Source organism: Monodon monoceros, unplaced genomic scaffold (assembly GCF_005190385.1).
Source record: "Monodon monoceros isolate NGI ecotype Baffin Bay Population unplaced genomic scaffold, NGI_Narwhal_1 Super_Scaffold_15, whole genome shotgun sequence".
Taxonomy (NCBI): domain Eukaryota; kingdom Metazoa; phylum Chordata; class Mammalia; order Artiodactyla; family Monodontidae; genus Monodon; species Monodon monoceros.
Window position 1 is genome coordinate 41,676,067 of NW_021703771.1, and position 24,272 is coordinate 41,700,338.

At 41.1% G+C, this 24,272-nt stretch overlaps 1 protein-coding gene across 1 annotated transcript; it reads left to right on the forward strand.

Annotated features, from left to right (window-relative positions):
* The first annotated feature begins 237 nt into the window (after window positions 1-237).
* CCN6 (cellular communication network factor 6) lies at window positions 238-23,919 on the forward strand. The gene is made up of 5 exons (XM_029224018.1): window positions 238-288; window positions 14,684-14,981; window positions 18,832-19,074; window positions 22,359-22,552; window positions 23,597-23,919. The coding sequence occupies exons 1-5, from the start codon at window positions 241-243 to the stop codon at window positions 23,876-23,878; spliced, it is 1,065 nt and encodes a 354-aa protein (XP_029079851.1). The 5' UTR covers window positions 238-240; the 3' UTR covers window positions 23,879-23,919.
* The last annotated feature ends 353 nt before the right edge of the window (window positions 23,920-24,272 follow it).

Genomic DNA, 24,272 nt, shown 5'->3' on the forward strand with positions numbered 1-24,272 from the left:
GCCCTTCTCAGTCCCGGGAGGAGTGCGCTCCAGGCCACCGCAAAGGTAAATATGAGAAGAGTCGCCTGAAAGTAAACAGGGCAGTAAAAGGGATCTGGGAAAGCGAAAGCAGAGTCTGAGAGCGGGAGCACGAAGTCAGGAGCCGGGAGAGGTGGAGGCGTGGGTCCTTTCTCCTGGAGAGACAGGGGAGCTTTGTGCGCTGGCCTCGCATCTCTGGCTGAGCGCGGCCGGGCCGGGGCCATGCGAGGGCCGCTCCTCTCCACGCTTCTCCTGGCTGCTCTGTCACAGGTACGTCCTGGCTCTCCCACCACTCCTTCCCCCAGGGGATGCGGCGACTCCTATTTCCTCAGTTCAGAGATAAAAAGGAAGAGAAGATGGGGGAAGAGGAGAGATGCATTCCTTGTGGAAATACTTGCAGACGAATAGGGAGCCATTTTCCTCTGCAAATCGAGTCCTGTTTTGGTTCATTAGCTTCGGGAAAGAGTGAAAAACATTTCTCCCTTTCGGGGAAGGGCACTTAATCCTGCTTCCGATATGTTTGAACAGCTCCCAGATTTTCATACGGTGTATTTTTTACTGGAGTCTGCTGGCACACGCACTTGGGGAGCGGCAGCCCTGCGGGCGGGGTGACTGTGGTCCTCTGCGGGCGCCACCCTGGGCAGAAGGCACAGAGCCGCTGGAAAAAGTGATCCTAATGGCTTTCTTCAGCTAAGCCTGTCCTTGTAGGAAAGGAGCTTTTCAGAGCAAACATTTATATTTTTTAAACATTCTATTTCTTTTTTCTTAACCCATGAGTTTTTCACTTTTCATGAAAAGGAATCAGTCCACGGGATTTTTAAGTATTTCACACAGCAGACCAAAGGGAAGTTTAATATGAGCAATTCTTTGCTTTAGTATTTTTTATTAAGACCATTAAAACAGGGTGACTTATTTATGGATTTATTTACATGGTGGAGGTTTTCTCTAGCCCAGAAGACAGAGCTTTTGAAACGTGGTTATTTAGAATACAGGGATGTGTCTGTGAGTTAATTTGATTGAGGCAGTAAGTAGTAGATGTATTTTAGAAAACAAGGGGTTGAAAATTGTTGTATGTGGAGAGATTGAAGATTTTAAAAGGGTCATAACAAGAATGTCAGTGGTACCATTATGTGGAGGGGTGCTTTTCTCCAGTAGGGGTGAGATGGGGCTGCCTATTGCCTATTCCACTGCTCTTGAGAAAAACCCTGTCATTTTTGTTGACTGAGAACTACAGCATCTCCCTAAACAGCAAATATTCCAACAGAGAGAGATGTGCGCAAAGTAAAAAACAAAAACAAACACAAAAAGGGGTTATGTAGAGAGCAACAAGAAAATATTACGCTTAATGGCAAAGTTAAGGGTCTGATAATACCTACCATTTATAGAAAATCTACTATGTGCCATGCCCTGTGCTATGCACTTTAGTCATTATCTTAATCCTCAAAATAACCTTGCAAAGTGGATATTATTAGCCCTGTTTTACAGAGGAGGATTGAGGCTCAAAGATCAAATAAATGAAAGTTATCTAAATCCCAGAGTTATACTAAAGCTCAGCTCTGTGGTCAAGACCCCTCATTGTTTCTGTTGTATTATTCTGATGATTCTTTTGTGGTCTTGAGCTTTTGATTTTGAAAACAATCAAAATGTCTGAAGAAAAAATTATATACAGTTTTTTACATTTACCCACATATTTGCCATTTCTGGGACCCTTGATTTTCTTCCTGTATTTCTAAAGTACTATCTATTGTAATTTTCCCTTCAGACTGAAGAGCTTCCTTTAGTATTTCTTGTGAGACAGGTATGCTAGCAACAATTTCTCTCAGCTTTTGTTTATCTGGAAATGTATTTAATTTTACCCTCATTTTTAAAAGATAATTCCACTGGAGAAAGAACCTCAGGTTGACAGTTTTTTTTCTTTCAACATTCTGTCTGGGGGCCTTGTTCTCCTTCTCCACCTCCTTTTTTAAAGACATAGTTTTTTTGGCGTAGTTTTAGGGTCACAGCAAGTTTGAGAGGAAGGTACAGAGATTTCCTGTGCACTGCCTCCCCTCCACCCGGATTATCTGTGTCCCCCACAAAAGTGGTACACAACTGATGAACCACACTGGCACATCATAACCATCCAGAGTCCATCACTTACATTACAGTTCACTCTTGGTGTTGTACCTTCTGAGTTTGGACAGATGTATAATGACATGTATCCACTATGACAATATTGTACAGAGTATTTTCGCTGCCCTAAAAATCCTCTGTGCTCCACCTATTTATCCCTTCCCCCAACCCCTGGCAACCACTGATCTTTTCACTGTCTCCATAGTTTTGCCCTTTCCAGAATGTCATATAGTTGGAACCATACAGTATGTAGCCTTTTCAGATGGGCTTCTTTCACTTAGTGATATGCATGTCTTTTCAAGGCTTGATAGCTCATTTCCTTTTAGCACTGAATAATGTTCCACTGTCTGGATGTATCACAGTTTATCCACTCACCTATTGAAGAGCATCTTGGTTTCCTTCTTTTGATGAGAAGTCAGATCTCATACTTATTGTTATTCTCCTGTGTGTGATATTCCCCCTTTCTCAGGCTGATTCCAAGATTTTCTCTTTATCCTTAGTTTTCAACCGTGTTACCTTTTGACCTCGGAGATCATATAGAAATGCTTCCAGACTGGAAAGATAAACAGGTGTCCCCAGGTGGGAAGTTTGGGGAGCGGGCACTTCATTAGAGGGAGCAATGTGAGGAAAAGCCTGACCTCAGAGGAGGAGAAACTGACCTGGTGCCTCTTGTCAGGTGCATGGCATAGGAGCAGAGTGCATTGAGTGCTACCGCTAGAGAGGAAGGCGAGGACCAGCACACAGAGGGTTTAGATACCACGCTCAGCAGTTTGGACCATATACTGTTGACAGTGGGGAGCCACTGGATGGGCTTCAAGGAGATGAGGAGTAAAATCAGATACAGTGGTTTTTTCTAAATTAAAAAAATTTTTAATTTTATTTATTTTTTATACAGCAGGTTCTTATTAGTTATCCATTTTATACATATTAGTTTATACATGTCAATCCCAATCTCCCAATCCATCACACCACCACCTCCACCCCCACCACCACTTTCCCCCTTGTTGTCCATACGTTTGTTCTCTACATCTGTGTCTCAATTTCTGCCCTGCAAACAGGTTCATCTGTACCATTTTTCTAGGTTCCACATATGTGCGTTAATATACGATATTTGTTTTTCTCTTTCCGACTTACTTCACTCTGTGTGACAGTCTCTAGATCCAACCATGTCTCTACAAATAACCCAATTTCGTTCCTTTTTATGGCTGAGTGATATTCCATTGTATATATGTACCACACCTTCTTTATCCATTTGTCTGTCAATGGGCAGTTAGGTTGCTTCCATGACCTGGCTATTGTGAATAGTGTTGCAATGAACACTGGGGTGCATGTGTCTTTTTGAATTATGGTTTTCTCTGGGTATACGCCCAGTAGTGGGATTGCTGGGTCATATGGTAATTCTATTTTTAGTTTTTTAAGGAACCTCCATACTGTTCTCCATGGTGGCTGTATCAATTTACATTTCCACCAACAGTGCAAGAGGGTTCCCTTTTCTCCACACCCTCTCCAGCATTTGTTGATTGTAGATTTTCTGATGATGCCCATTCTAACTGGTGTGAGGTGATACCTCATTGTAGTTTTGATTTGCATTTCTCTAATAATTAGTGATGTTCAGCAGCTTTTCATGTGCTTCTTGGCCATCTGTATGCCTTCTTTGGAGAAATGTCTATTTAGGTCTTCTGCCCATTTTTGGATTGGGTTGTTTGTTTTTTTGTTATTAAGCTGCATGAGCTGCTTATAAATTTTGGAGATTAATCCTTTGTCAGTTGCTTCATTTGCAAATATTTTCTCCCATTCTGAGGGTTGTCTTTTGGTCCTGTTTATGGTTTCCTTTGCTGTGCAAAAGCTTTGAAGTTTCATTAGGTCCCATTTGTTTATTTTTGTTTTTATTTCCATTTCTCTAGGAGGTGGGTCAAAAAGGATCTTGCTGTGATTTATGTCATAGAGTGTTCTGCCTATGTTTTCCTCTAAGAGTTTGATAGTTTCTGGCCTTACATTTAGGTGTTTAATCCATTTTGAGCTTATTTTTGTGTATGGTGTTAGGGAGTGATCTAATCTCATACTCTTACATGTACCTGTCCAGTTTTCCCAGCACTACTTATTGAAGAGGCTGTCCTTTCTCCACTGTACATTCCTGCCTCCTTTATCAAAGATAAGGTGACCATATGTGCGTGGGTTTATCTCTGGGCTTTCTATCCTGTTCCATTGATCTTTCTGTTTTTGTGCCAGTACCATACTGTCTTGATTACTGTAGCTTTGTAGTATAGTCTGAAGTCAGGGAGCCTGATTCCTCCACCTCCGTTTTTCATTCTCAAGATTGCTTTGGCTATTCGGGGTCTTTTGTGTTTCCATACAAACTTGTTCTAGTTCTGTGAAAAATGCCAGTGGTAGTTTGATAGGGATTGCATTGAATCTGTAGATTGCTTTGTGTAGTAGAGTCATTTTCACAATGTTGATTCTTCCAATCCAAGAACATGGTATATCTCTCCATCTATTTGTATCATCTTTAATTTCTTTCATCAGTGTCTCATAATTTTCTGCATACAGGTCTTTTTTCTCCTTAGGTAGGTTTATTCCTAGATATTTTATTCTTTTTGTTGCAGTGGTAAATGGGAGTGTTTTCTTGATTTCACTTTCAGATTTTTCATCATTAGTGTATAGGAATGCCAAAGATTTCTGTGCATTAATTTTGTATCCTGCTACTTAACCAAATTCATTGATTAGCTCTAGTAGTTTTCTGGTAGCATCTTTAGGATTCTCTATGTATAGTATCATGTCATCTGCAAATAGTGACAGCTTTACTTCTTCTTTTCCGATTTGGATTCCTTTTATTTCCCTTTCTTCTCTGATTACTGTGGCTAAAACTTCCAAAACTGTGTAGAATAAGAGTGGTGAGAGTGCACAACCTTGTCTTGTTCCTGATCTTAGTGGAAAAGGTTTCAGTTTTTCACCATTGAGGATGATGTTGGCTGGGGGTTTGTCATATATGGCCTTTATTATGTTGAGGAAAGTTTCCTCTATGCCTACTTTCTGCAGGGTTTTTATCATAAATGGGTGTTGAATTTTGTCGAAAGCTTTCTCTGCATCTATTGAGATGATCATATGGTTTTTCTCCTTCAATTTGTTAATATGGTGTATCACGTTGATTGATTTGCATATATTGAAGAATACTTGCATTCCTGGAATAAACCCCACTTGATCATGGTGTATGATCCGTTTAATGTGCTGTTGGATTCTGTTTGCTAGTATTTTGTTGAGGATTTTTGCATCTATGTTCATCAGTGATATTGGCCTGTAGTTTTCTTTCTTTGTGACATCCTTGTCTGGTTTTGGTATCAGGGTGATGGTGGCCTCGTAGAATGAGTTTGGGAGTGTTCCTCCCTCTGCTATAGTTTGGAAGAGTTTGAGAAGGATAGGTGTTAGCTCTTCTCTCAATGTTTGATAGAATTCGCCTGTGAAGCCATCTGGTCCTGGGCTTTTGTTTGTTGGAAGATTTTTAATCACAGTTTCAATATCAGTGCTTGTGATTGGTCTGTTCATATTTTCCATTTCTTCCTGATTCAGTCTTGGCAGGTTGTGCATTTCTAAGAATTTGTCCATTTCTTCCAGGTTGTCCATTTTATTGGCATAGAGTTGCTTGTAGTAATCTCTCATGATCTTTTGTATTTCTGCCGTGTCAGTTGTTACTTCTCCTTTTTCATTTCTAATTCTATTGATTTGAGTCTTCTCCCTTTTTTTCTTGATGAGTCTGGCTAATGGTTTATCAATTTTGTTTATCTTCTCTTGGAACCAGCTTTTAGTTTTATTGATCTTTGCTATCGTTTCCTTCATTTCTTTTTCATTTATTTCTGATCTGATGTTTATGATTTCTTCTGTTAACTTTGGGTTTTGTTTGTTCTTCTTTCTCTAATTGCTTTAGGTGCAAGGTTAGGTTGTTTATTCGAGATGTTTCCTGTTTCTTAAGGTAGGATTGTATTGCTATAAACTTGCCTCTTAGAACTGCTTTTGCTGCATCCCATAGATTTTGGGTCGTCGTGTCTCCATTGTCATTTGTTTCTAGGTATTTTTTGATTTCCTCTTTGATTTCTTCAGTGATCACTTCGTTATTAAGTAGTGTATTGTTCAGCCTCCATGTGTTTGTATTTTTTATAGATCTTTTCCTGTAATTGATATCTAGTCTCATAGCGTTGTGGTCGGAAAAGATACTTGATACAATTTCAATTTTCTTAAATGTACCAAGGCTTGATTTGTGACCCAAGATATGAGCTCTCCTGGAGAATGTTCCATGAGCACTAGAGAAAAATGTGTATTCTGTTGTTTTTGGATGGAATGTCCTATAAATATCAATTAAGTCCATCGTGTTTAATGTATCATTTAAAGCTTGTGTTTTCTTATTTATTTTCATTTTGGATGATCTGTCCATTGGTGAAAATGGGGTGTTAAAGTCCCCTACTATGAATGTGTTACTGTCAATTTCCCCTTTTATGGCTGTTAGTATTAGCCTTATGTATTGAGGTGCTCCTATCTTGGGTGCATAAATATTTACAATTGTTATATCTTCTTCTTGGATCAATCCCTTGATCATTATGTAGTGTCCTTCTTTGTCTCTTCTAATAGTCTTTATTTTAAAGTCTATTTTGTCTGATATGAGAATTGCTACTCCAGCTTTCTTTTGGTTTCCATTTGCATGAAATATCTTTTTCCATCCCCTTACTTTCAGTCTGTATGTGTCTCTAGGTCTGAAGTGGGTCTCTTGTAGACAGTATATATATGGGTCTTGTTTTTGTATCCATTCAGCCAATCTGTGTCTTTTGGTGGGAGCATTTAGTCCATTTACATTTAAGGTAATTATTGATATGTATGTTCCTATTCCCATTTTCTTAATTGTTTTGGGTTCATTATTGTAGGTCTTTTCCTTCTCTTGTGTTTCTTGCCTAGAGAAGTTCCTTTAGCAGTTGTTGTAGAGCTGGTTTGGTGGTGCTGAACTCTCTCAGCTTTTGCTTGTCTGTAAAGGTTTTAATTTCTCCATCAAATCTGAATGAGATCCTTGCTGGGTAGAGTAATCTTGTTTGCAGGTTTTTCTCCTTCATCACTTTAAATATGTCCTGCCAGTCCCTTCTGGCTTGCAGAGTTTCTGCTGAAAGATCAGCTGTTAACCTTACGGGGATTCCCTTGTGTGTTATTTGTTGTTTTTCCCTTGCTGCTTTTAATATGTTTTCTTTGTATTTAATTTTTCACAGTTTGATTAATATGTGTCTTGGCATATTTCTCCTTGGATTTATCCTGTATGGGACTCTCTGTGCTTCCTGGACTTGATTAACTATTTCCTTTCCCGTATTAGGGAAGTTTTCAACTATAATCTCTTCAAATATTTTCTCAGTCCCTTTCTTTTTCTCTTCTTCTTCTGGAACCCCTATAATTCGAATGTTGGTGCGTTTAATGTTGTCCCAGAGGTCACTGAGACTGTCCTCAGTTCTTTCCATTCTTTTTTCTTTATTCTGCTCTGCAGTAGTTATTTCCACTATTTTATCTTCCAGGTCATGTATCCATTCTTCTGACACAGTTATTCTGCTATTGATCCCTTCTAGAGTATTTTTCCTTTCATTTATTGTGTTGTTCATCATTGTTTGTTTCATCTTTAGTTCTTCTAGGTCCTTGTTAAATGTTTCTTGCATTTTCTCTATTCTATTTCCAAGATTTTGGATTATCTTTACTATCATTATTCTGAATTGTTTTTCAGGTAGACTGCCTATTTCGTCTTCATTTGTTAGGTCTGGTGAGTTTTTAATCTTGCTCCTTCATCTGCTGTGTGTTTTTCTGTCTTCTCATTTTGCTTATCTTACTGTGTTTGGGGTCTCCTTTTTGCAGGCTGCAGGTTCATAGTTCCCATTGTTTTTGGTGTCTGTCACCAGTGGCTAAGGTTGGGTCAGTGGGTTGTGTAGGCTTCCTGGTGGAGGAGAGTAGTGCCTGTGTTCTGGTGGATGAGGCTGGATCTTGTCTTTCTGGTGGGCAGGTCCACGTCTGGTGGTGTGTTTTGGGGTGTCTGTGGACTTTTTATGATTTAGGGCAGCCTCTCTGCTAATGGGTGGGGTTGTGTTCCTGTTTTGCTAGTTGTTTGGCATAGGGTGTCCAGCACTGTAGCTTGCTGGTCATTGAGTGAAGCTGGGTGCTGGTGTTGAGATGGAGATCTCTGGGAGATTTTCACCGTTTGATATTATGTGGAGCTGGGAGGTCTCTTGTGGACCAGTGTCCTGAAGTTGGCTCTCCCACCTCAGAGGTACAGCACTGACTCCTGGCTGCAGCACCAAGAGCCTTTCATCCCCACGGCTCAGAAGAAAAGGGAGAAAAAGTAGAAAGAAAGTGTTAGTAGAAGGAGAAAAAAGAAAGGAAGGAAGGGAGGGAGGGAGGGAGGAAGGAAGGAAGGAAAGGAAGAAAAAAAGAAGATAAAGTAAAATAAAATAAAGTAAGATAAAATATAATAAAGTTATTAAAAAAATTATTTATTAGGAGAAAAAACAAAAGAATGGACAGATAGAACTCTGGAACAAATGGTGGAAGCAAAGCTATACAGACAAAATCTCACAGAGAAGCATACACAGACACACTCACAAAAAGAGGAAAAGGGGAAAAAATCATAAATCTTGCTCTCAAAGTCCACCTCCTTAATTTGGGATGATTCGTTGTCTATTCATGTATTCCACAGATGCAGGGTACATCAAGTTGATTGTGGAGCTTTAATCCGCTGCTTCTGAGGCTGCTGGGAGAGATTTCCCTTTCTCTTCTTTGTTCTCACAGCTCCCAAGGGCTCAGCTTTGGATTTGGCCCTGCCTCTGCGTGTTGGTCGCTGGAGGGCGTCTGTTCTTCGCTCAGACAGGATGGGGTTAAAGGAGCCGCTGATTCGGGGGCTCTGGCTCACTCAGGCCGGGAGGAGGGAGGGGCACGGAGTGCGGGGCGAGCCTGCGGCGGCAGAGGCCGGCATGACGTTGCACCAGCCTGAGGCGTGCCGTGCGTTGTCCCCGGGGGAGCTGTCCCTGGATCCCGGGACCCTGGCAGTGGCGGGCTGCACAGGCTCCCCGGAAGTGGAGTGTGGATAGTGACCTGTGTTCGCACACAGGCTTCTTGGTGGCGGCAGCAGCAGCCTTAGCGTCTCATGCCTGTCTCTGGGGTCTGCGCCTTTAGCTGCGGCTCGCGCCCGTCTCTGGAGCTCCTTTAAGCAGCGCTCTTAATCCCCTCTCCTCGCGCAGCAGGAAACAAAGAGGGAAGAAAAAGTCTCTTGCCTCTTCGGCAGGTCCAGACTTTTCCCCGGACTCCCGGCTAGCCGTGGCGCACTAACCGCCCCCCCACCCCTGCAGGCTGTGTTTACGCCGCCAACCCCAGTCCACTCCCGGCGCTCTGACCGAAGCCCGAGCCTCAGGTCCCAGCCCCGCCCACCCCGGCGGGTGAGCAGACAAGCCTCTCGGCTGGTGAGTGCCGGTCGGCCCTGATCCTCTGTGCTGGAATCTCTCCGCTTTGCCTTCCGCACCCCTGTGGCTGTGCTCTCCTCCGCGGCGCCGAAGCTCCCCCCCTCCGCCACCCGCAGTCTCCGCCCGCAAAGGGGCTTCCTAGCGTGTGGAAACCCTTCCTCCTTCACAGCTCCCTCCCACTGGTGCAGGTCCCGTCCCTATCCTTTTGTCTCTGTTTATTCTTTTTCTTTTGCCCTACCCAGGTACGTGGGGGGTTTCTTGCCTTTTGGGAGGTCTGAGGTCTTCTGCCAGCGTTCAGTAGGTGTTCTGTAGGAGTTGTTCCACGTGTAGATGTATTTCTGGTGTATCTGTGGAGAGGAAGGTGATCTCCGCGTCTTACTCTTACGCCATCTTCCCGGAAGTGATCGAGATTAATTCTTTGTGCATTGATTCATTTGTAAATATTTTCTCCCATTCTGAGGGTTGTCTTTTCGTCTTGTTTGTAGTTTCCTTTGCTTTGCAAAAGGTTTGAAGTTTCATTAGGTCCCGTTTGTTTATTTTTGTTTTTATTTCCATTACTGTAGGAGGTGGATCAAAAAAGATCTTGCTGTGATTTATGTCAAAGAGTGTTCTTCGTATGTTTTCCTCTAAGAGTTTTATAGTGTCCAGTCTTACATTTAGGTCTGTAATCCATTTTGAGTTTATTTTTGTGTATGGTGTTAGGGAGTGTTCTAATTTCATTCTTTTACATGTAGCTGTCCAGTTTTCCTAGCACCACTTATTGAAGAGACTGTCTTTTCTCCATTGTATATCCTTGCCTCCTTTGTCATCAATTAGTTGACTATAGGTGTGTGGGTTTATCTCTGGGCTTTCTATCCTGTTCCATTGATCTATCTTTCTGTTTTTGTGCCATTACCATATTGTCTTGATTACTGTAGCTTTGTAGTATAGTCTGAAGTTAGGGAGTCTGGTTCTTCCAGCTCTTTTTTTTTCCCTCAAGACTGCTTTGGCTATTTGGGGTCTTTTGTGTGCCCATACAAATTTTATTTGTGAATTCTATCAAACATTTAAAGAAGAGGTAACTCCCATCCTTCTCAAGCTCTTCCAAAAAACTGAAGAGGAAGGAACACTCCCAAACTCATTCTATGAGGCCACCATCACCTTGATACCAAAACCAGACAAGGATGTCACAAAGAAAGAAAACTACAGGCCAATATCACTGATGAACATAGATGCAAAAATCCTCAACAAAATACTAGCAAACAGAATCCAACAACACATTAAAAGGACCATACACAATGATCGAGTGGGATTTATACCAGGGATGCAAGGATTCTTCAATATACACAAATCAATCAATGTGATACACCATAGTAACAAACTGAAGAATAGAAACCATATAATCATCTCAATAGAGGCAGAAAAAGCTTTTGACAAAATTCAACACCCATTTATGATAAAAACTCTCCAGAAAGTGGGCATAGAGAGAACCTACCTCAACGTAATAAAGGCCATTTATGACAAACCCACAGCAAATACCATTCGCAATGGTGAAAAACTGAAAGCATTTCCTGTAAGATCAGGAACAAGACAAGGATGTCCACTCTCACCACTATTATTCAACATAGTTTTGGAAGTCCTAGCCATGGCAATCAGAGAAGAAAAAGAAATAAAAGGAATACAAATTGGAAAAGAAGAAGTAAAACTGTCACTGTTTGCAGATGACATGATACTATTCATAGGGAATCCTAAAGATGCCACCAGAAAACTACTAGAGCTAATCAATGAACTTGGTAAAGTTGCAGGATGCAAAATTAATACACAGAAATCTCTTGCGTTCCTATACACTAACGATGAAAAATCTGAAAGAGAAACTAGGGAAACACTCCCCTTTACCATTGCAACAAAAAGAATAAAATACCTAGGAATAAACCTACCTAAGGAGACAAAAGACCTGTATGCAGAAAACTATAAGACACTGATGAAAGAAATTAAACGCAATATAAACACATGGAGAGATATACCATGTTCTTGGATTGGAAGAATCAACATTGTGAAAATGACTATACTACCCAAAGCAATCTACAGATTCAATGCAATCCCTGTCAAATTACCAATGGCATTTTTTACAGAACTAGATACAGTGTTTTTTGTTTTGTTTTGTTTTTTTGTGTGGAGATGCTGGGGACCGACAGGTATGTTTTTTAAGAGCTCCTTAAAGCAGTGACGTGGTAGATTTGTTGAAGTCATTCTTGAGGGAGGGAGACCGGTTAGGAACTTACTGCAGTAGTACTTGGTAGCAGTGAAAATGAGGGAAGAGTGACTAGTTTTAGGGCTATAAGGATGATAAGCAGGATTAGTTGTTAAATGACTATGGGAGGTGAGGGAGAGGAAGATGACCTGGACGACTCCTAGCTTCCTATCTCCAGGGTATGGAGAAGCTGTCTCGGGTGGGTGGGGCAATGTCGAGTTTGGGACGTGAGTTTTTCCTGTAGGATGTTCTAGTGGAGACGTCCAGTAGGCAGCCAGCTATATGGGTCTGCACTCAGCGGGGCTGTCCTGGATGGAAATTTATATTTGAAGCTGCATAGGGTCGAAAATGACGGCAAGGGTGTTGATGAGATGGTCAAGAGACAGTGTGCAGGGTGAGAACAGCAATACATTAAGGTCACGAAACACCAGTGAGCTTAGATCTAAGTCAAATTCAGGGTAACAGGAGCCTGCAAAGGAGATTGAGAAAGTATGTCCAGAGGTAGGGGTAGAACTGGGCAGGGGTGTGGGGCTGGTGTCATGAAAGCCAAGAATTGAGAGTCCAACACCTTAGAGAGGGGAGGACGGAAAGTTCATGAACATGAGCCCAGCTGAGAGGCCACCGAACCCGGCCAGGGGTCCCTGGTAACCATGTCTGAACCTGGGCAAGAATGCGAAGCAGGCGCTCGCTATGTGTAGCCTTGATATTCTGCCCCTCTACATTCGGGGTTTCCATTGTTCCTCCTCGTCCTTCAGAAGCCCAGCACTGTATCCTCAAAGTCTATTCTCACATGGTATATTCAACTCAAATAGTAGCTGAAAGTGTTACTCTGGGGAATACATGTCTCATCAGTGGTAAGAAAAAAGGCTGGGCTTCCCTGGTGGCGCAGTGGATGAGAGTCCTCCTGCCGATGCAGGGGACACGGGTTCGTGCCCCGGTCCGGGAGGATCCCACATGCTGCGGAGCGGCTGGGCTCATGAGCCATGGCCGCTGAGCCTGCGCAAAAAAAAAAGGCTTAAGATTTAATGGTGGAATTTCAAACAGATACTTTTAAATGTAGGGTTGTTTTTGTGTTTTTTCTGATTCTGACTTTCTTTTTCATTGTCCAAACTTTTTCTTTTTTTATATTAGCTATCTATTTTATACATATTAGTGTATATATGTCAATCCCAACCCCCCAATTCATCCCCCCCAACCTCTTTCCCCACTTGATGTCCCTTAAATGTAGGGTTTTTGAGTTGGAAAGAGGTTTAGGATGTCTGAATCAGTCCAACTGCCTTCAGTTCCATCAGATAAAAATTGAGAGTTAATTACAGAAATTACTTGCCAGGCACTGTGCTAAGTGCCACTTGTACACCAGCAAGTGAACCTCAAGTCCCTGTGGTTGGGTAGCTTTAGGGTGAGTGGAGAAGACAGGCACTTATACACTAACTTCAGTACACCGACAGGTAAAAGGGAGCATGGAGAGGTTATAGAAAGTCTTCTGGAGAAGGTGGTAACTCAGGGAAGGAGTGGGGGCAGGTGAAGAAGGTTACAGGTGGAAGGAACAGCCTCAGATATGCAGGGAACCGCAGGCACTTTCGCTCGCTAGAAGCTAAGGAATCTAAGGAACGCAACAGACCGAGGAGGGCCCTGAACGTTGTGCTCAGGAGCTTGGACTTCCCTGCAGGTCGCTGACCTTCGGGTGTGAGGGATGAAGGAGATGGAACAGGTGAGGTTGATCTCAGCTTCCTGGCTGGGGGAACTCAGGGGATGATGCCACCATTCACTAAAATGGGGACTAGCTGAGAGCAGTTTCTTGTGGGGAGGGAGAAAGTGAGGTGCTTGTGGGACATCAAAGTGAGATATACCCCGAAGAGATGAATGAGTTAGTTGTGAGCTCAGGGGGAGAGTCTGGGCTAGAGAGGAAAAACAGATGCAGAGATTCAGTGATCTGTTCAATATCAAAGCTGGTTGGTGGCAAGACCTGGCCTGGGGAAGGGAGGAAGGTAAGGATTGAGAGCTCAGGCTCTGGAAGCTGCCTGCGTGGTGTAAGTCCCTCTTCTTCCACTTACTTGATATGTGACCTGGAGTAGGTTAAGCAATCAGAGCCCCATAGTCCTCCCTTGTAAAATGGGGTGTATTGTTTCCTATTGCTACTGAATAAATTGCTATGGTCTTCAAACAGCACAGATATATTATCTTACAGTTCTGGCATCTGTAGTCTGGAAACAGAGCTAAAATCAAGGCAGGGCTGTGTTCCTTCCGGGGAGTCTAGGGGAGAATCTGTCCTTTGCCTTTTCCAGCCTTTATAAGCTGCCTGCATTCCTTGGCTTGTGACGCCCCCCTTCAGCAGCAGCATCGTGTCACCTCTGCTTCTAGCATCACATCTTCTCTGACACACCTCCCTCTCTCCTTTCCTTGTAAGGAAGAGTAGATTGGAGGGGAGAATTGGGAGTTTGTTTTTGGTCATGTGAAGTTTGCTATGCCTGTCAAATATCTAAGTGGAGATCTGTTAAGTAGGCAGTTTGAGTTCAGAAGAGAGGCCTGGGTGGAGATATGAGATGCAGTGAGGGAAGTTACTTCAGAGGTCTTTACCCACAGGGGGTTTCAGTGTTGAGAGATGAAGATGATGAGAAGAAACTAGCAGAGGAGACTGAGAAGGAGCCATCAGTGAGAAAGGAGGAGAAAGAGTCCTGTGTTGGAAGCTGAGTGCAGAAAAGTTTAAGGAGCGAGCGATCATGTCAAATACTGAGAGATACTATTATTATTACAATTCGCCACACTGTATTCTCGTACTCTGGGGGAAATCTATTTCCAGAAAACCTCTGAAATTAGTTTGAGGAACCATTTCTAACATCACCTTTGTTGTCAAATGAAGTTCTACTGCAGGGCCCAGGGCACCGGGCTGTTAGACACGGCGCCCGAAGGAAGGCCTGGTGAGGTAGCAGAAGTGCACCATCGTCAACAGTTTTGTCACTGGCCCTGTCAGTGCGCTCACCAGAAGCCCAGCTGCCCTCCTGGAGTGAGCCTGGTGAGGGATGGCTGTGGATGCTGTAAAATCTGTGCCAGGCAACCAGGGGACACCTGCAACGAAGCTGACCTCTGCGACCCCCACAAAGGGCTGTACTGTGACTACTCAGCAGACGGGCCTACGCACGAGACTGGAGTGTGTGCGTGTAAGTGTTTCCTTCTGCACTGGCTGGCGAATGTGCAGTCTAGACAGGATTTTTGCCTGCAATTGTTACTTTGGAATAATCAGCTTCATGTGACTAAATTAGAGGTGGGTTTAGTTTCCATGCACCAGTGAGACTAGCCTTCTCATACTGGACACCATGTGAAATGAGCAGATGTTACACACACATTCAGAAACCTGTTACTTTTATTGCATTGAAATGATCTTGCAGTTCTTCTCAGGTAATTGCTTTTAATGATAAAAATAGGAGAAATTATGTAAACGGCCTGACTCATTTAGGTGCCTCAAATGACAGCTTTCGTTACCACTGTCAGAAGCAATCTGAATTCAACCTTTTCTGTGACTAAAAAATAATCTTTTTTAAAATGTAAGGATGTATATCTAGTATTCAGACATACAGCTTTAATCTCAGCCTTTCCAACTAACCGTCAAGTTACTGTACTTTTAAAATTTATTTTATTTTTGGCTGCGTTGGGTCTTCGTTGCTGCACACGGGCTTTCTCTAGTTGCAGCGAGCGGGGGCTACTCTTCGTCGCGGTGCGCGGGCTTCTCACTGCGGTGGCTTCTCTTGCTGCGGAGCATGGCCTAGAGCTCGCAGGCTCTAGAGGGCAGGCTCAGTGGCTGTGGCGCATGGGCTTAGTTGCTCCACAGCTTGTGGGATCTTCCCGGACCAGGGCTCGAACCCATGTCGCCTGCTTTGGCAGACGGATTCTTAACCACTGCATCACCAGGGAAGCCCAAGTTACTGTACTTTTTACTGAGGCACATTTGTAAAAAAGAAGGTAGGGGCACCCCACATCACAACAGGATCCTCAGCTTTATGGGCCTCAGCTCTGGAGACTGCTTGAGACCATCTAAACCTATGCCTTGACAATAATTCAGGATACCGATTTATTGAGGATTAAAAAAAAATTTCTAAGGGAAGAGAACTACTCATGTCAGCTGGGTGGTTAAGTTACTCTGTAGAAAAGTCTAAGTGGGAAGGAAAACTACTAGCAGAAGTTTGGTTGTAAGTATGGAATGAGCGCACATCTCTGGAGTTGGACTGAATGTGTGGAACAGTTCAAGTTGATAGCCTGATGCCCCTGTCAGCACTTGACTATTGTATATTGGTTAAGAATGTAGGGTCTGGGTTCAAATTCTGAGTTCTGTCTGCTGAGTGACCTTGATCAAGTTGCTTAACCTCTCTGTGCCTCAGTTATATGTACTTCCTATTTTATAGAGTTGTTAGGAGGATCAAATGAAATGAAGACACAAAACCCAAAACACCTAACACAATATCTGGTATGTAGTAAATTCTCAAAAATGTTAGCTATTACTTACGGAAATTCAACAGGAAAAACGCGATCTATCAGACTCTGGCATTCAGGATACCCCTTTCTCCCAAACAGTGCCAGGCAAGGTATTTCATTAACCTAACAAACACTTAGTGAGCATCCACTACTGAGCTAGACACTGTGACCAGCAGGTGGGGACACAACAGGGAAAAAAAGACACAGGTCCTGCCCTCGCGGAGTCAAAGTTTATTGTGTCAGACAGATCTTTCCACAAGTAATTTTATGTACAGTGTGATGAGTATTGTAACAGAGCACAGCCATGAGGATGGGGGTGGGGACGATCTATAACTGGGGTCACAAACTATGGCTCAGGGACCAAATCCGCTCCACAGTCTGTTTCTGTAAATAATGTTTTATCAGAGAACAGCCACACCAGTTCAGTTACTTGTAGTCTGTGGCTGCTTTACAATAGCAGGGTCTAGTAGTTGCAACAGAGACCGAATGATCTATAAAGGCTTAAGATATAACTTTACAGAGAATGTGCTGATTCATCATTATAGAACAATGTTTTTTAAACTTTTTTTTGGTCTGAGGATCCCTTTAGTCTTAGAAATTAATGAGGACCCAAAGAGCTTTTGTTTATGTGAGTTACCTCTTGGTATTTAATGGATTAGAAATTTAAAAATATTTACTAATACATTTAAAAATAACAAACCCATTGCAAATTAATAAGAATATTATTTGTGAAAAAATTTTACTTTAAAAACAAAGAAATTAGAGAAGAGTGGAAGTGGAATTGTTTTACATTTTTGCAAATCTCTCTAACAGAAGATAGATTCTTACATCTGCTTCTGCAGTCAATATATTGCTATATGTTGTTTTAGTTTGGGATATATGAAGGGATTCCAGCCTCACACAGATACGTTGTTGGAAAAGGAAGGAATATTTTAACAGACTTTTCAGATAATTGTGAATATTCTTTTTTTCATATTATATTAAAACTTGAGAAGTGGAGTTTCTTAAAAATTAGCTGCATCACTGCTAATCGTGTGGAATCGGAAACCAAATCAATGAACTTTTCAGACTCTGTGACATTAAAATACTTTCCTCTATTCAAAGGCCCACTTGGAATGGGGCTTTTCCTCAAGTATAATTTTGTAATACCATGCATTGTTTACTTGGAAAATACCAGTTTGGAGCAATGGGTTATATGGATATTTTAAAATATCACATTAGTTAGTACCAAAATTATCAGAAAAGTCTACATATTGGGTAGCTATAAAGATCTCAGTGGTGTACACAAGTTTTCCAAAATTCTAATTTTTGCTCAAAAGCTTAAATTCTGTCACTGGCAACAAGTACTGTCAGTTGTTTTCCTTGAAGTGACAGGCCCGTTTCGTTGATTTTCAAGAAAATGTCTGCCAAATACCTAAGTCTGAATAACCATGAGGTATCTGTCAATCATTTCTTCAGGGGAAATTACCACTAAAAAAGTGGTTACTTCGGCCCACAACCCAAACAATAACATAGGTGCTTTTCCTCGAGATAACTATTGTACTTTGGTACAATATCTAGAGAAAGGCTCTATGTAACTTCCTGTTTTGTCACAGAATATTAAAAAGACATGTATATTTGATCACTCAGATTTAATAAAATTAGTAATTTTTACTGTGTCATCAAGGACATTCTTAGGTAGAACTAAGAACTTTAAAAAACAGTACATTTATGTACAAGTGTATGGTAAGGAAAAATAGTGACTAACCTGTAGAGTTTGATTCACGCTGAAGTGCCAGCAGCAGTTTTAGCCACTGCTGCTTTTGCACCATCAGCACAAATGTCAACACAGTGCAGTCAGTCACATCTTAGTATTCTGAAAAGGTTTTGACCTTCCAGTTCTGTGAAAGGTCATCAGCTACTGTGCAGTATTGTAAACAAATTATGATTTCTTCACCCTTTCACTTATCCTAACTCCCTAGGACTATATCCCAGCCTGTTGTTGGGCATCTGGGGATGTCTGTCTCACCAGCCATCAACCCAGCTCTGAGGTTTACAGTCATTATCCCAGTGCTATACTCATAGTGATTTTCTATTAACCTTACTCAAGAACAGGGACCAGGGTCTTAATTTTGAAGGTGACTACGCAGGGCTGATAATCTACGATATAATGAAAATGTCTCATTTTCACTTTTCTTTTTTGCGGTACGCGGGCCTCTCACTGCTGTGGCCTCTCCCGTTGCGGAGCACAGGCTCTGGACGCGCAGGCTCAGCGGCCATGGCTCACGGGCCCAGCCGCTCCGCGGCATGTGGGATCTTCCCGGACCGGGGCACGAACCCATGTCCCCTGCATCGGCAGGCGGACTCTCAACCACTGCGCCACCAGGGAAGCCCTCATTTTCACTTTTTACAGATGTTCTGTGAAGGAGGTTTCAGATGTGGCCTAAAAAAATGAGAACTATATTTCATAAAGGAGATAGCAATTTCCTCTATGGTTTATAACTGGAAGTCTAGACTATCAGTTATGGCTTCTTTGGTGATTTTGCTCTTTTCTCTTTTCAGACCTTGTAGCTGTGGGATGTGAGTTCAACAGGGTACATTATCATAATGGCCAAGTGTTTCAGCCCAATCCCCTGTTTAGCTGCCTCTGTGTGAGTGGGGCCATTGGATGCACACCTCTGTTCATACCAAAGCCGGCTGACAGGCACTGCTCTAGGGCTAAAGGTGGAAAGAAGACTGATCAGTCAAAATGTGGCCTGGGGTCATCACAACAGCAGCTGTCAACAAGCTACAGAACAATGCCAGGTACTGATAAGTAGAACTGTCTCTCATGTATGACTTCACCTGGTTTTCTTTCATGTTCCTTTTATGTACCATAGGAACTAAGTAGGTACTTACTGATTGGTGATCAGTGTGAGATTTAGTTTGAGTGTGCCATCATACTCGGTCTCTACCTCAGGCAGGTATGCTCTGAGTATCTGTAAAGGGAACTTTATAATGTTTTAGATTTTTTCCTTTTTTTTTTTTTGGCCGCACAGCTCATGGGAATTCAGTTCCCTGACCAGGGATTGAACCCACGCGACGTCAGAGAGAGCACTGAATCCTAACCACTAGATCACTAGGGAACTCCCCAAATATTCCAGTTTTTGAAAGCTCTACTAGGTCAGGAAAACTCTTCTAACTACCTCTACTTATTTCCATTTAACCTCATCTCAGGCAAACTGACCAAATATTATCCACATGTACCCTGGCCTGGAAAAACTTTTATCTGTATTGTTCTATTATGGGCAAGAAGTACGAACCATCCAGTTCCAAAAATTTCCAAAGGCAACTTTTCCATATGGTAAAAGCAGAAATGGAAGGCTATGATCAAAAATATTTGAGGGTACGTTGACTTGTAAACGTTTCTAAAAACAGATAAAACTAATATAAAATTACCCTTTCATTCACTGAAAATGAAGCTTAACAGTTACCAACTTCTCTAAATAAATGTGCACACAGGCATTTTTAAGTAGGTTACCCAGGTATGTGTGTAGCCAGAAACTTGTAATGAGAATCCTTATTACTTATCTGGAGCACCTGGCCATTTACAGTTGGCATCAGTATATTCACAAACCTTATAGTTTGGTCTGCTCTAAGCTAGCATCTTATTTAGGTGCCAGGGTTTGTTGGGGACAGGAGTTTCAAAAATGCCAGCAGATGAAGCACAGGTGAGGAAGGACTCAAAAAGGGGCAATATTTATGCCTGGTTATTATTCACATCTGTGCTTTCATCCAGAAATTAAGAATGCCTTTTTCTTGAAATTTGGAGCTTAGTAAATGAAAGGTGCCATGGAAATATGGAATACTTATGTATGCTAAAGACTCCTAAATTCACTTATGTGGATAGTTAATAAAAGCAACTATAATCAGAGAAATGAGTCTTAGATCTGTAAAAACGAATTCTTAAAGGAACATCCTCTGGGATTCCAATTATGCCAATTCAAAAAACTTTAACAGGTTACGGCAAATCGGCATTCACCATCCCCGGTTTTCAGCTAACCGCGTGATACTGCTAATGCTCTAGAAGTTTGGAAAATATAAGCCAAATTTTTTTTTTTAACAAATGTACAAGAACAGTTGATTTTCTGCATTGGATCTTAGTGACTCAGTGTTAAGTTCTTAGAACCCATGCGTGAACCTCCCTGGTGAGACCACCGTAGAACAGCAGTTGTCCCCAAGGCCAGGCCTTTGGGTCTAGGTCAAGTTGGTCTCATTTGTGAAGTCAGAGCAGTTTCAGTGGATTCACTTGGAACCTGGTTGGAGGAGGCGTCAGATGGTCATTCTTAGTGGTCAGTACTTTGCTACAAAAAATGAGAAAATCTCCCAAGTGTTCCCTGGTAATTAAAATATAGGCCTAGATATGTTTAAAAGGAAGTATATGTTCAGTTTAATGTCTCTCCTCTGCTTCACTTTGAAACTGTACTTACGGGCCCAAACAGGAGTTTGCTTTCAAAGTTGAGCACAATGACACACGCATACTTTAAGATATATTTGTGATAGTAATTTATATTCTTAATTAATTCCAGTCTACGGTTGGAATCTAGCTTTTGCTTGGTCAGCAGGAAGCATGCAATGACATAATGCCCCTATGCTTTTCTCACTGCTCACCAAACACTGAACTTGTACTTTGAAAATTTCTTCTAGTTTTCTTGCCCTTTAATGAATGTTAAGCAATTCCTGAACTGCAGCTCTTGGCTTAACTCTAAGGGGGGTTCTTGGTAATATGATAATCTAACCTACCTTTATTTATTGCAGATGCATGCCAAGCTTTTAACCTGCTTCCTGCGCTGAGGTCTTTAAACTGTTGTCTACCTTCCAGGTATCTCCATTTTTCTGCTTCCTCTCCCTCAGTTCTGTGTGCAATGGCAAGATCCTACTGTAATAACACTGACAACAGTATCAAAGTATCACTTTTTTCAAAGATAGCACATACTTCAAAGTGACTCTTCCCTATCAAGAAGGCATTTTTTTGAGGGTGGGTGGGTGGTTCCTTTTTAAATTGACATTTTAAAGTAATGTAGCCTGAATTTTGCTGTGTTCATTGCAGACTCAAATCTCCACCTTACTCCCAAAGCACCCACTTTAGGATGCATATTAACCTGAAGGAAATGCTTTGAGACAATGAACCAATTAGTAGTTTGCTTAAAATGAACCAAGTGCCTGATTCATTCATGAGCAGAACAAGAGGGAAGCTCCCCATGGATTTACAAGAAGATGGAAGAATTATTATGCACTCTTTATATTTTCATTATTCACCCCCTTCCCCTCCCTTGTTTCTCCTAAGCTGCAGGCAGTGGAGGGGGGGGCTCTGTCTAGCCAACCCACTCACCCATAGATCCGTCCATGCATTCCGAAGTGATATGAAATATCTATACAACAGAGGGAATACCATAGGCCTGATACCATAGGGAATGTAATAGTTAAGCTGAATGAATAAAATGGATTGCACATTTTTCATCACTTAGTATAAGTATTTAGATTAGTTCAGTGTAATGTAGAGAATTTTCTAAAAGACTAGATTTTAAAAAGTGGAGAAGAAAATAACTGGTCTCATTGACAGCTGAATTCTCAAATGTAACTTTTGTATTTTAGATTTTAACATCACGAAATTTAACAGTAAGACCACCTTGTTCTGATTAATATCTTGAATTCCCTAATCCTACTGAGGTCTGTTTCAACATCTGTTGAAAATAACATCAAGCATGAGGCAAGAACCAGGGAAAAGGCAGATATCCATCAAAGCATAAGCTTGTTTAGTACTCAGAGCATGGGCTACGCAGAAAGAAGCAAATGGGTACTTTACTCAGTTTTTCAAAGATAAAGTATTTTTATTCCTCCTAAGATACTGCACTGTAATACTTGATTGACAGATAATTTGGGGAGTGGGAAAAAGAGAATAATTAGACCATAAGCTTATTTTATTCTGAATTACTTTATATAAAGTTCAGATCTATTAACTATTAGCTTAAAAATAATGATTAAAAATTATCTACCTACATGAATACATATATATTTATACACATGCACTCCCTCCTCCTTTATTTTAGCTTATAGGAATCTCCCACTTATTTGGAAAAGAAAATGTCTTGTGCAAGCAACAAAGTGGACCCCTTGCTCCAGAACATGTGGGATGGGCATATCTAATAGGGTAACCAATGAAAACAGCAACTGTGAAATGAGAAATGAGAAAAGACTGTGCTACATTCAGCCTTGTGACAGTAATATATCAAAGACAGTAAAGGTAAAGTTTAAGTAGATTTAACTTCATGATAATTCAATACTGAGACTCCTGAAAAGTATGTGTGTCTATGTATGTGTGTGTTTTGGAAGTGTTTATTAATAAAACCACTTCATTATAACTCTTAAAGTCAAACTGTCTTGGAGGAAAGCAGATATTGACTGCACTTTGTGGGAAAAATTTCACCAAGCAGAGAGGTAATGTTAGGGTATCTAGAATCAACAGGTTAACAGCTTACTAGTGTGGGTCTTGATCAGCCTGATTTGTTGGGGCACCCCACCATGTATATTGTTTTTTCAGAGAGGATCCTTTTCAGATTCTACCTTCTTTTTCCTATATTAATTTTATGTAGTGGAATCAGAGCAATTGATAAAAGATTTTGGTTGCTACATCATAATTATAAAAACATTAGGAACATCAGAGAAGTTCTGATCTTATGTATCACCAACTTGGAGAGGGAACCACACTATTTCCAAAATGCTTTGCTTAGCTACTACCTGCCAAAGGACTATGATACAATAATACATACTCTAAGATTGCTTGGTATAACTAGAGCTGGTCCTGCTTCTGTGACTGTCTCGAGTAATTTTTAGAAATGCTACAAAACCAATCTTATCCCTAAGTTATTCCCTATCCTATTTATTAGAAAGCTGACAATTTCAAAGGGATTAAGATGTTCATTCATCTATCCATCTACTTAAAACTGTCTGAGCCATGTTAGAGAATTTAAGTCTTGGCCCTTAATATTAAATAAAACAGAAATTTTCATTTATTGTGGAACTTAGTCAAGGGTAGATAGCAGAAAAACATTGGGGAGTGGGTCCTATAATATGATGGAGGAAGCACAGGGAGGACTTCCAAGGTCCTCTGGTGAGAGGGGATTTTAAAGGCAGAAAAGAAAGGGCTGGATGTCACTAAATGGCAACTATTAATGTCCTGAAAATAATTATATCTGTGTATTTATGTAACAGTCCACAAAGTATCGCTTTTCTGGACTACTGTAATCAAGTTTAAAGAGTGACTTCTTAACGTTATATATCTTTTCAGATCCCCAAAGGAAAAACATGCCAACCTACTTTCCAACCCGTCAAAGCTGAAAAATTTGTCTTTTCCGGATGTTCAAGCACTCAGAGTTATAAACCCACTTTCTGTGGGATATGCTTGGATAAAAGATGCTGTGTCCCTAACAAGTCTAAAATGATTACCATTCAATTTGATTGCCCAAATGAAGGGTCATTTAAATGGAAGATGCTGTGGATTACATCTTGTGTATGTCAGAGAAACTGCAGAGATCCAGGAGATATATTTTCTGAGCTCAAGATCCTATAAAACCAAGCACATGGGGAAAAAGTTAAGGTCAATCATGTCATTACATCAAAATTTAAAATGGTTTTAAAAGGGTGGCAAATCTGCCTTATTGGTTTAAAACAGTAAGAATGCCTAGCTATTCTCAGTTAACTGTATTTAAGGCATTAGAAGCTTTAAAAAAGGTTCTCCTAAAAATATATGTAAAATATGAAAACCTTAAAATTGAGCTCTTAAAGTGTATAATATGTAATACAAAAGTATTTGGTTCCATCTACATATTCCATAATGAAACGTTATACAATTTACAAGAGAACATTTTATTCTATAAAATAATCTGAAATGATCTGTTGAAGCTATATAAAAAGCATATTAAAGTTTTAAAACTGTACTTTGACAATACAGCCTAGGCTCCAAT

Excerpts from the sequence above, each read along its gene's own strand:
- CCN6 (XM_029224018.1), top strand. The coding sequence starts at position 241 with ATGCGAGGGCCGCTCCTCTCCACGCTTCTCCTGGCTGCTCTGTCACAG. Across the intron at positions 289-14,683 it reads TCCTGGCTGCTCTGTCACAG|TTCTACTGCAGGGCCCAGGG; the intron begins GTACGTCCTGGC and ends TGTCAAATGAAG. Across the intron at positions 14,982-18,831 it reads CGAGACTGGAGTGTGTGCGT|ACCTTGTAGCTGTGGGATGT; the intron begins GTAAGTGTTTCC and ends TTCTCTTTTCAG.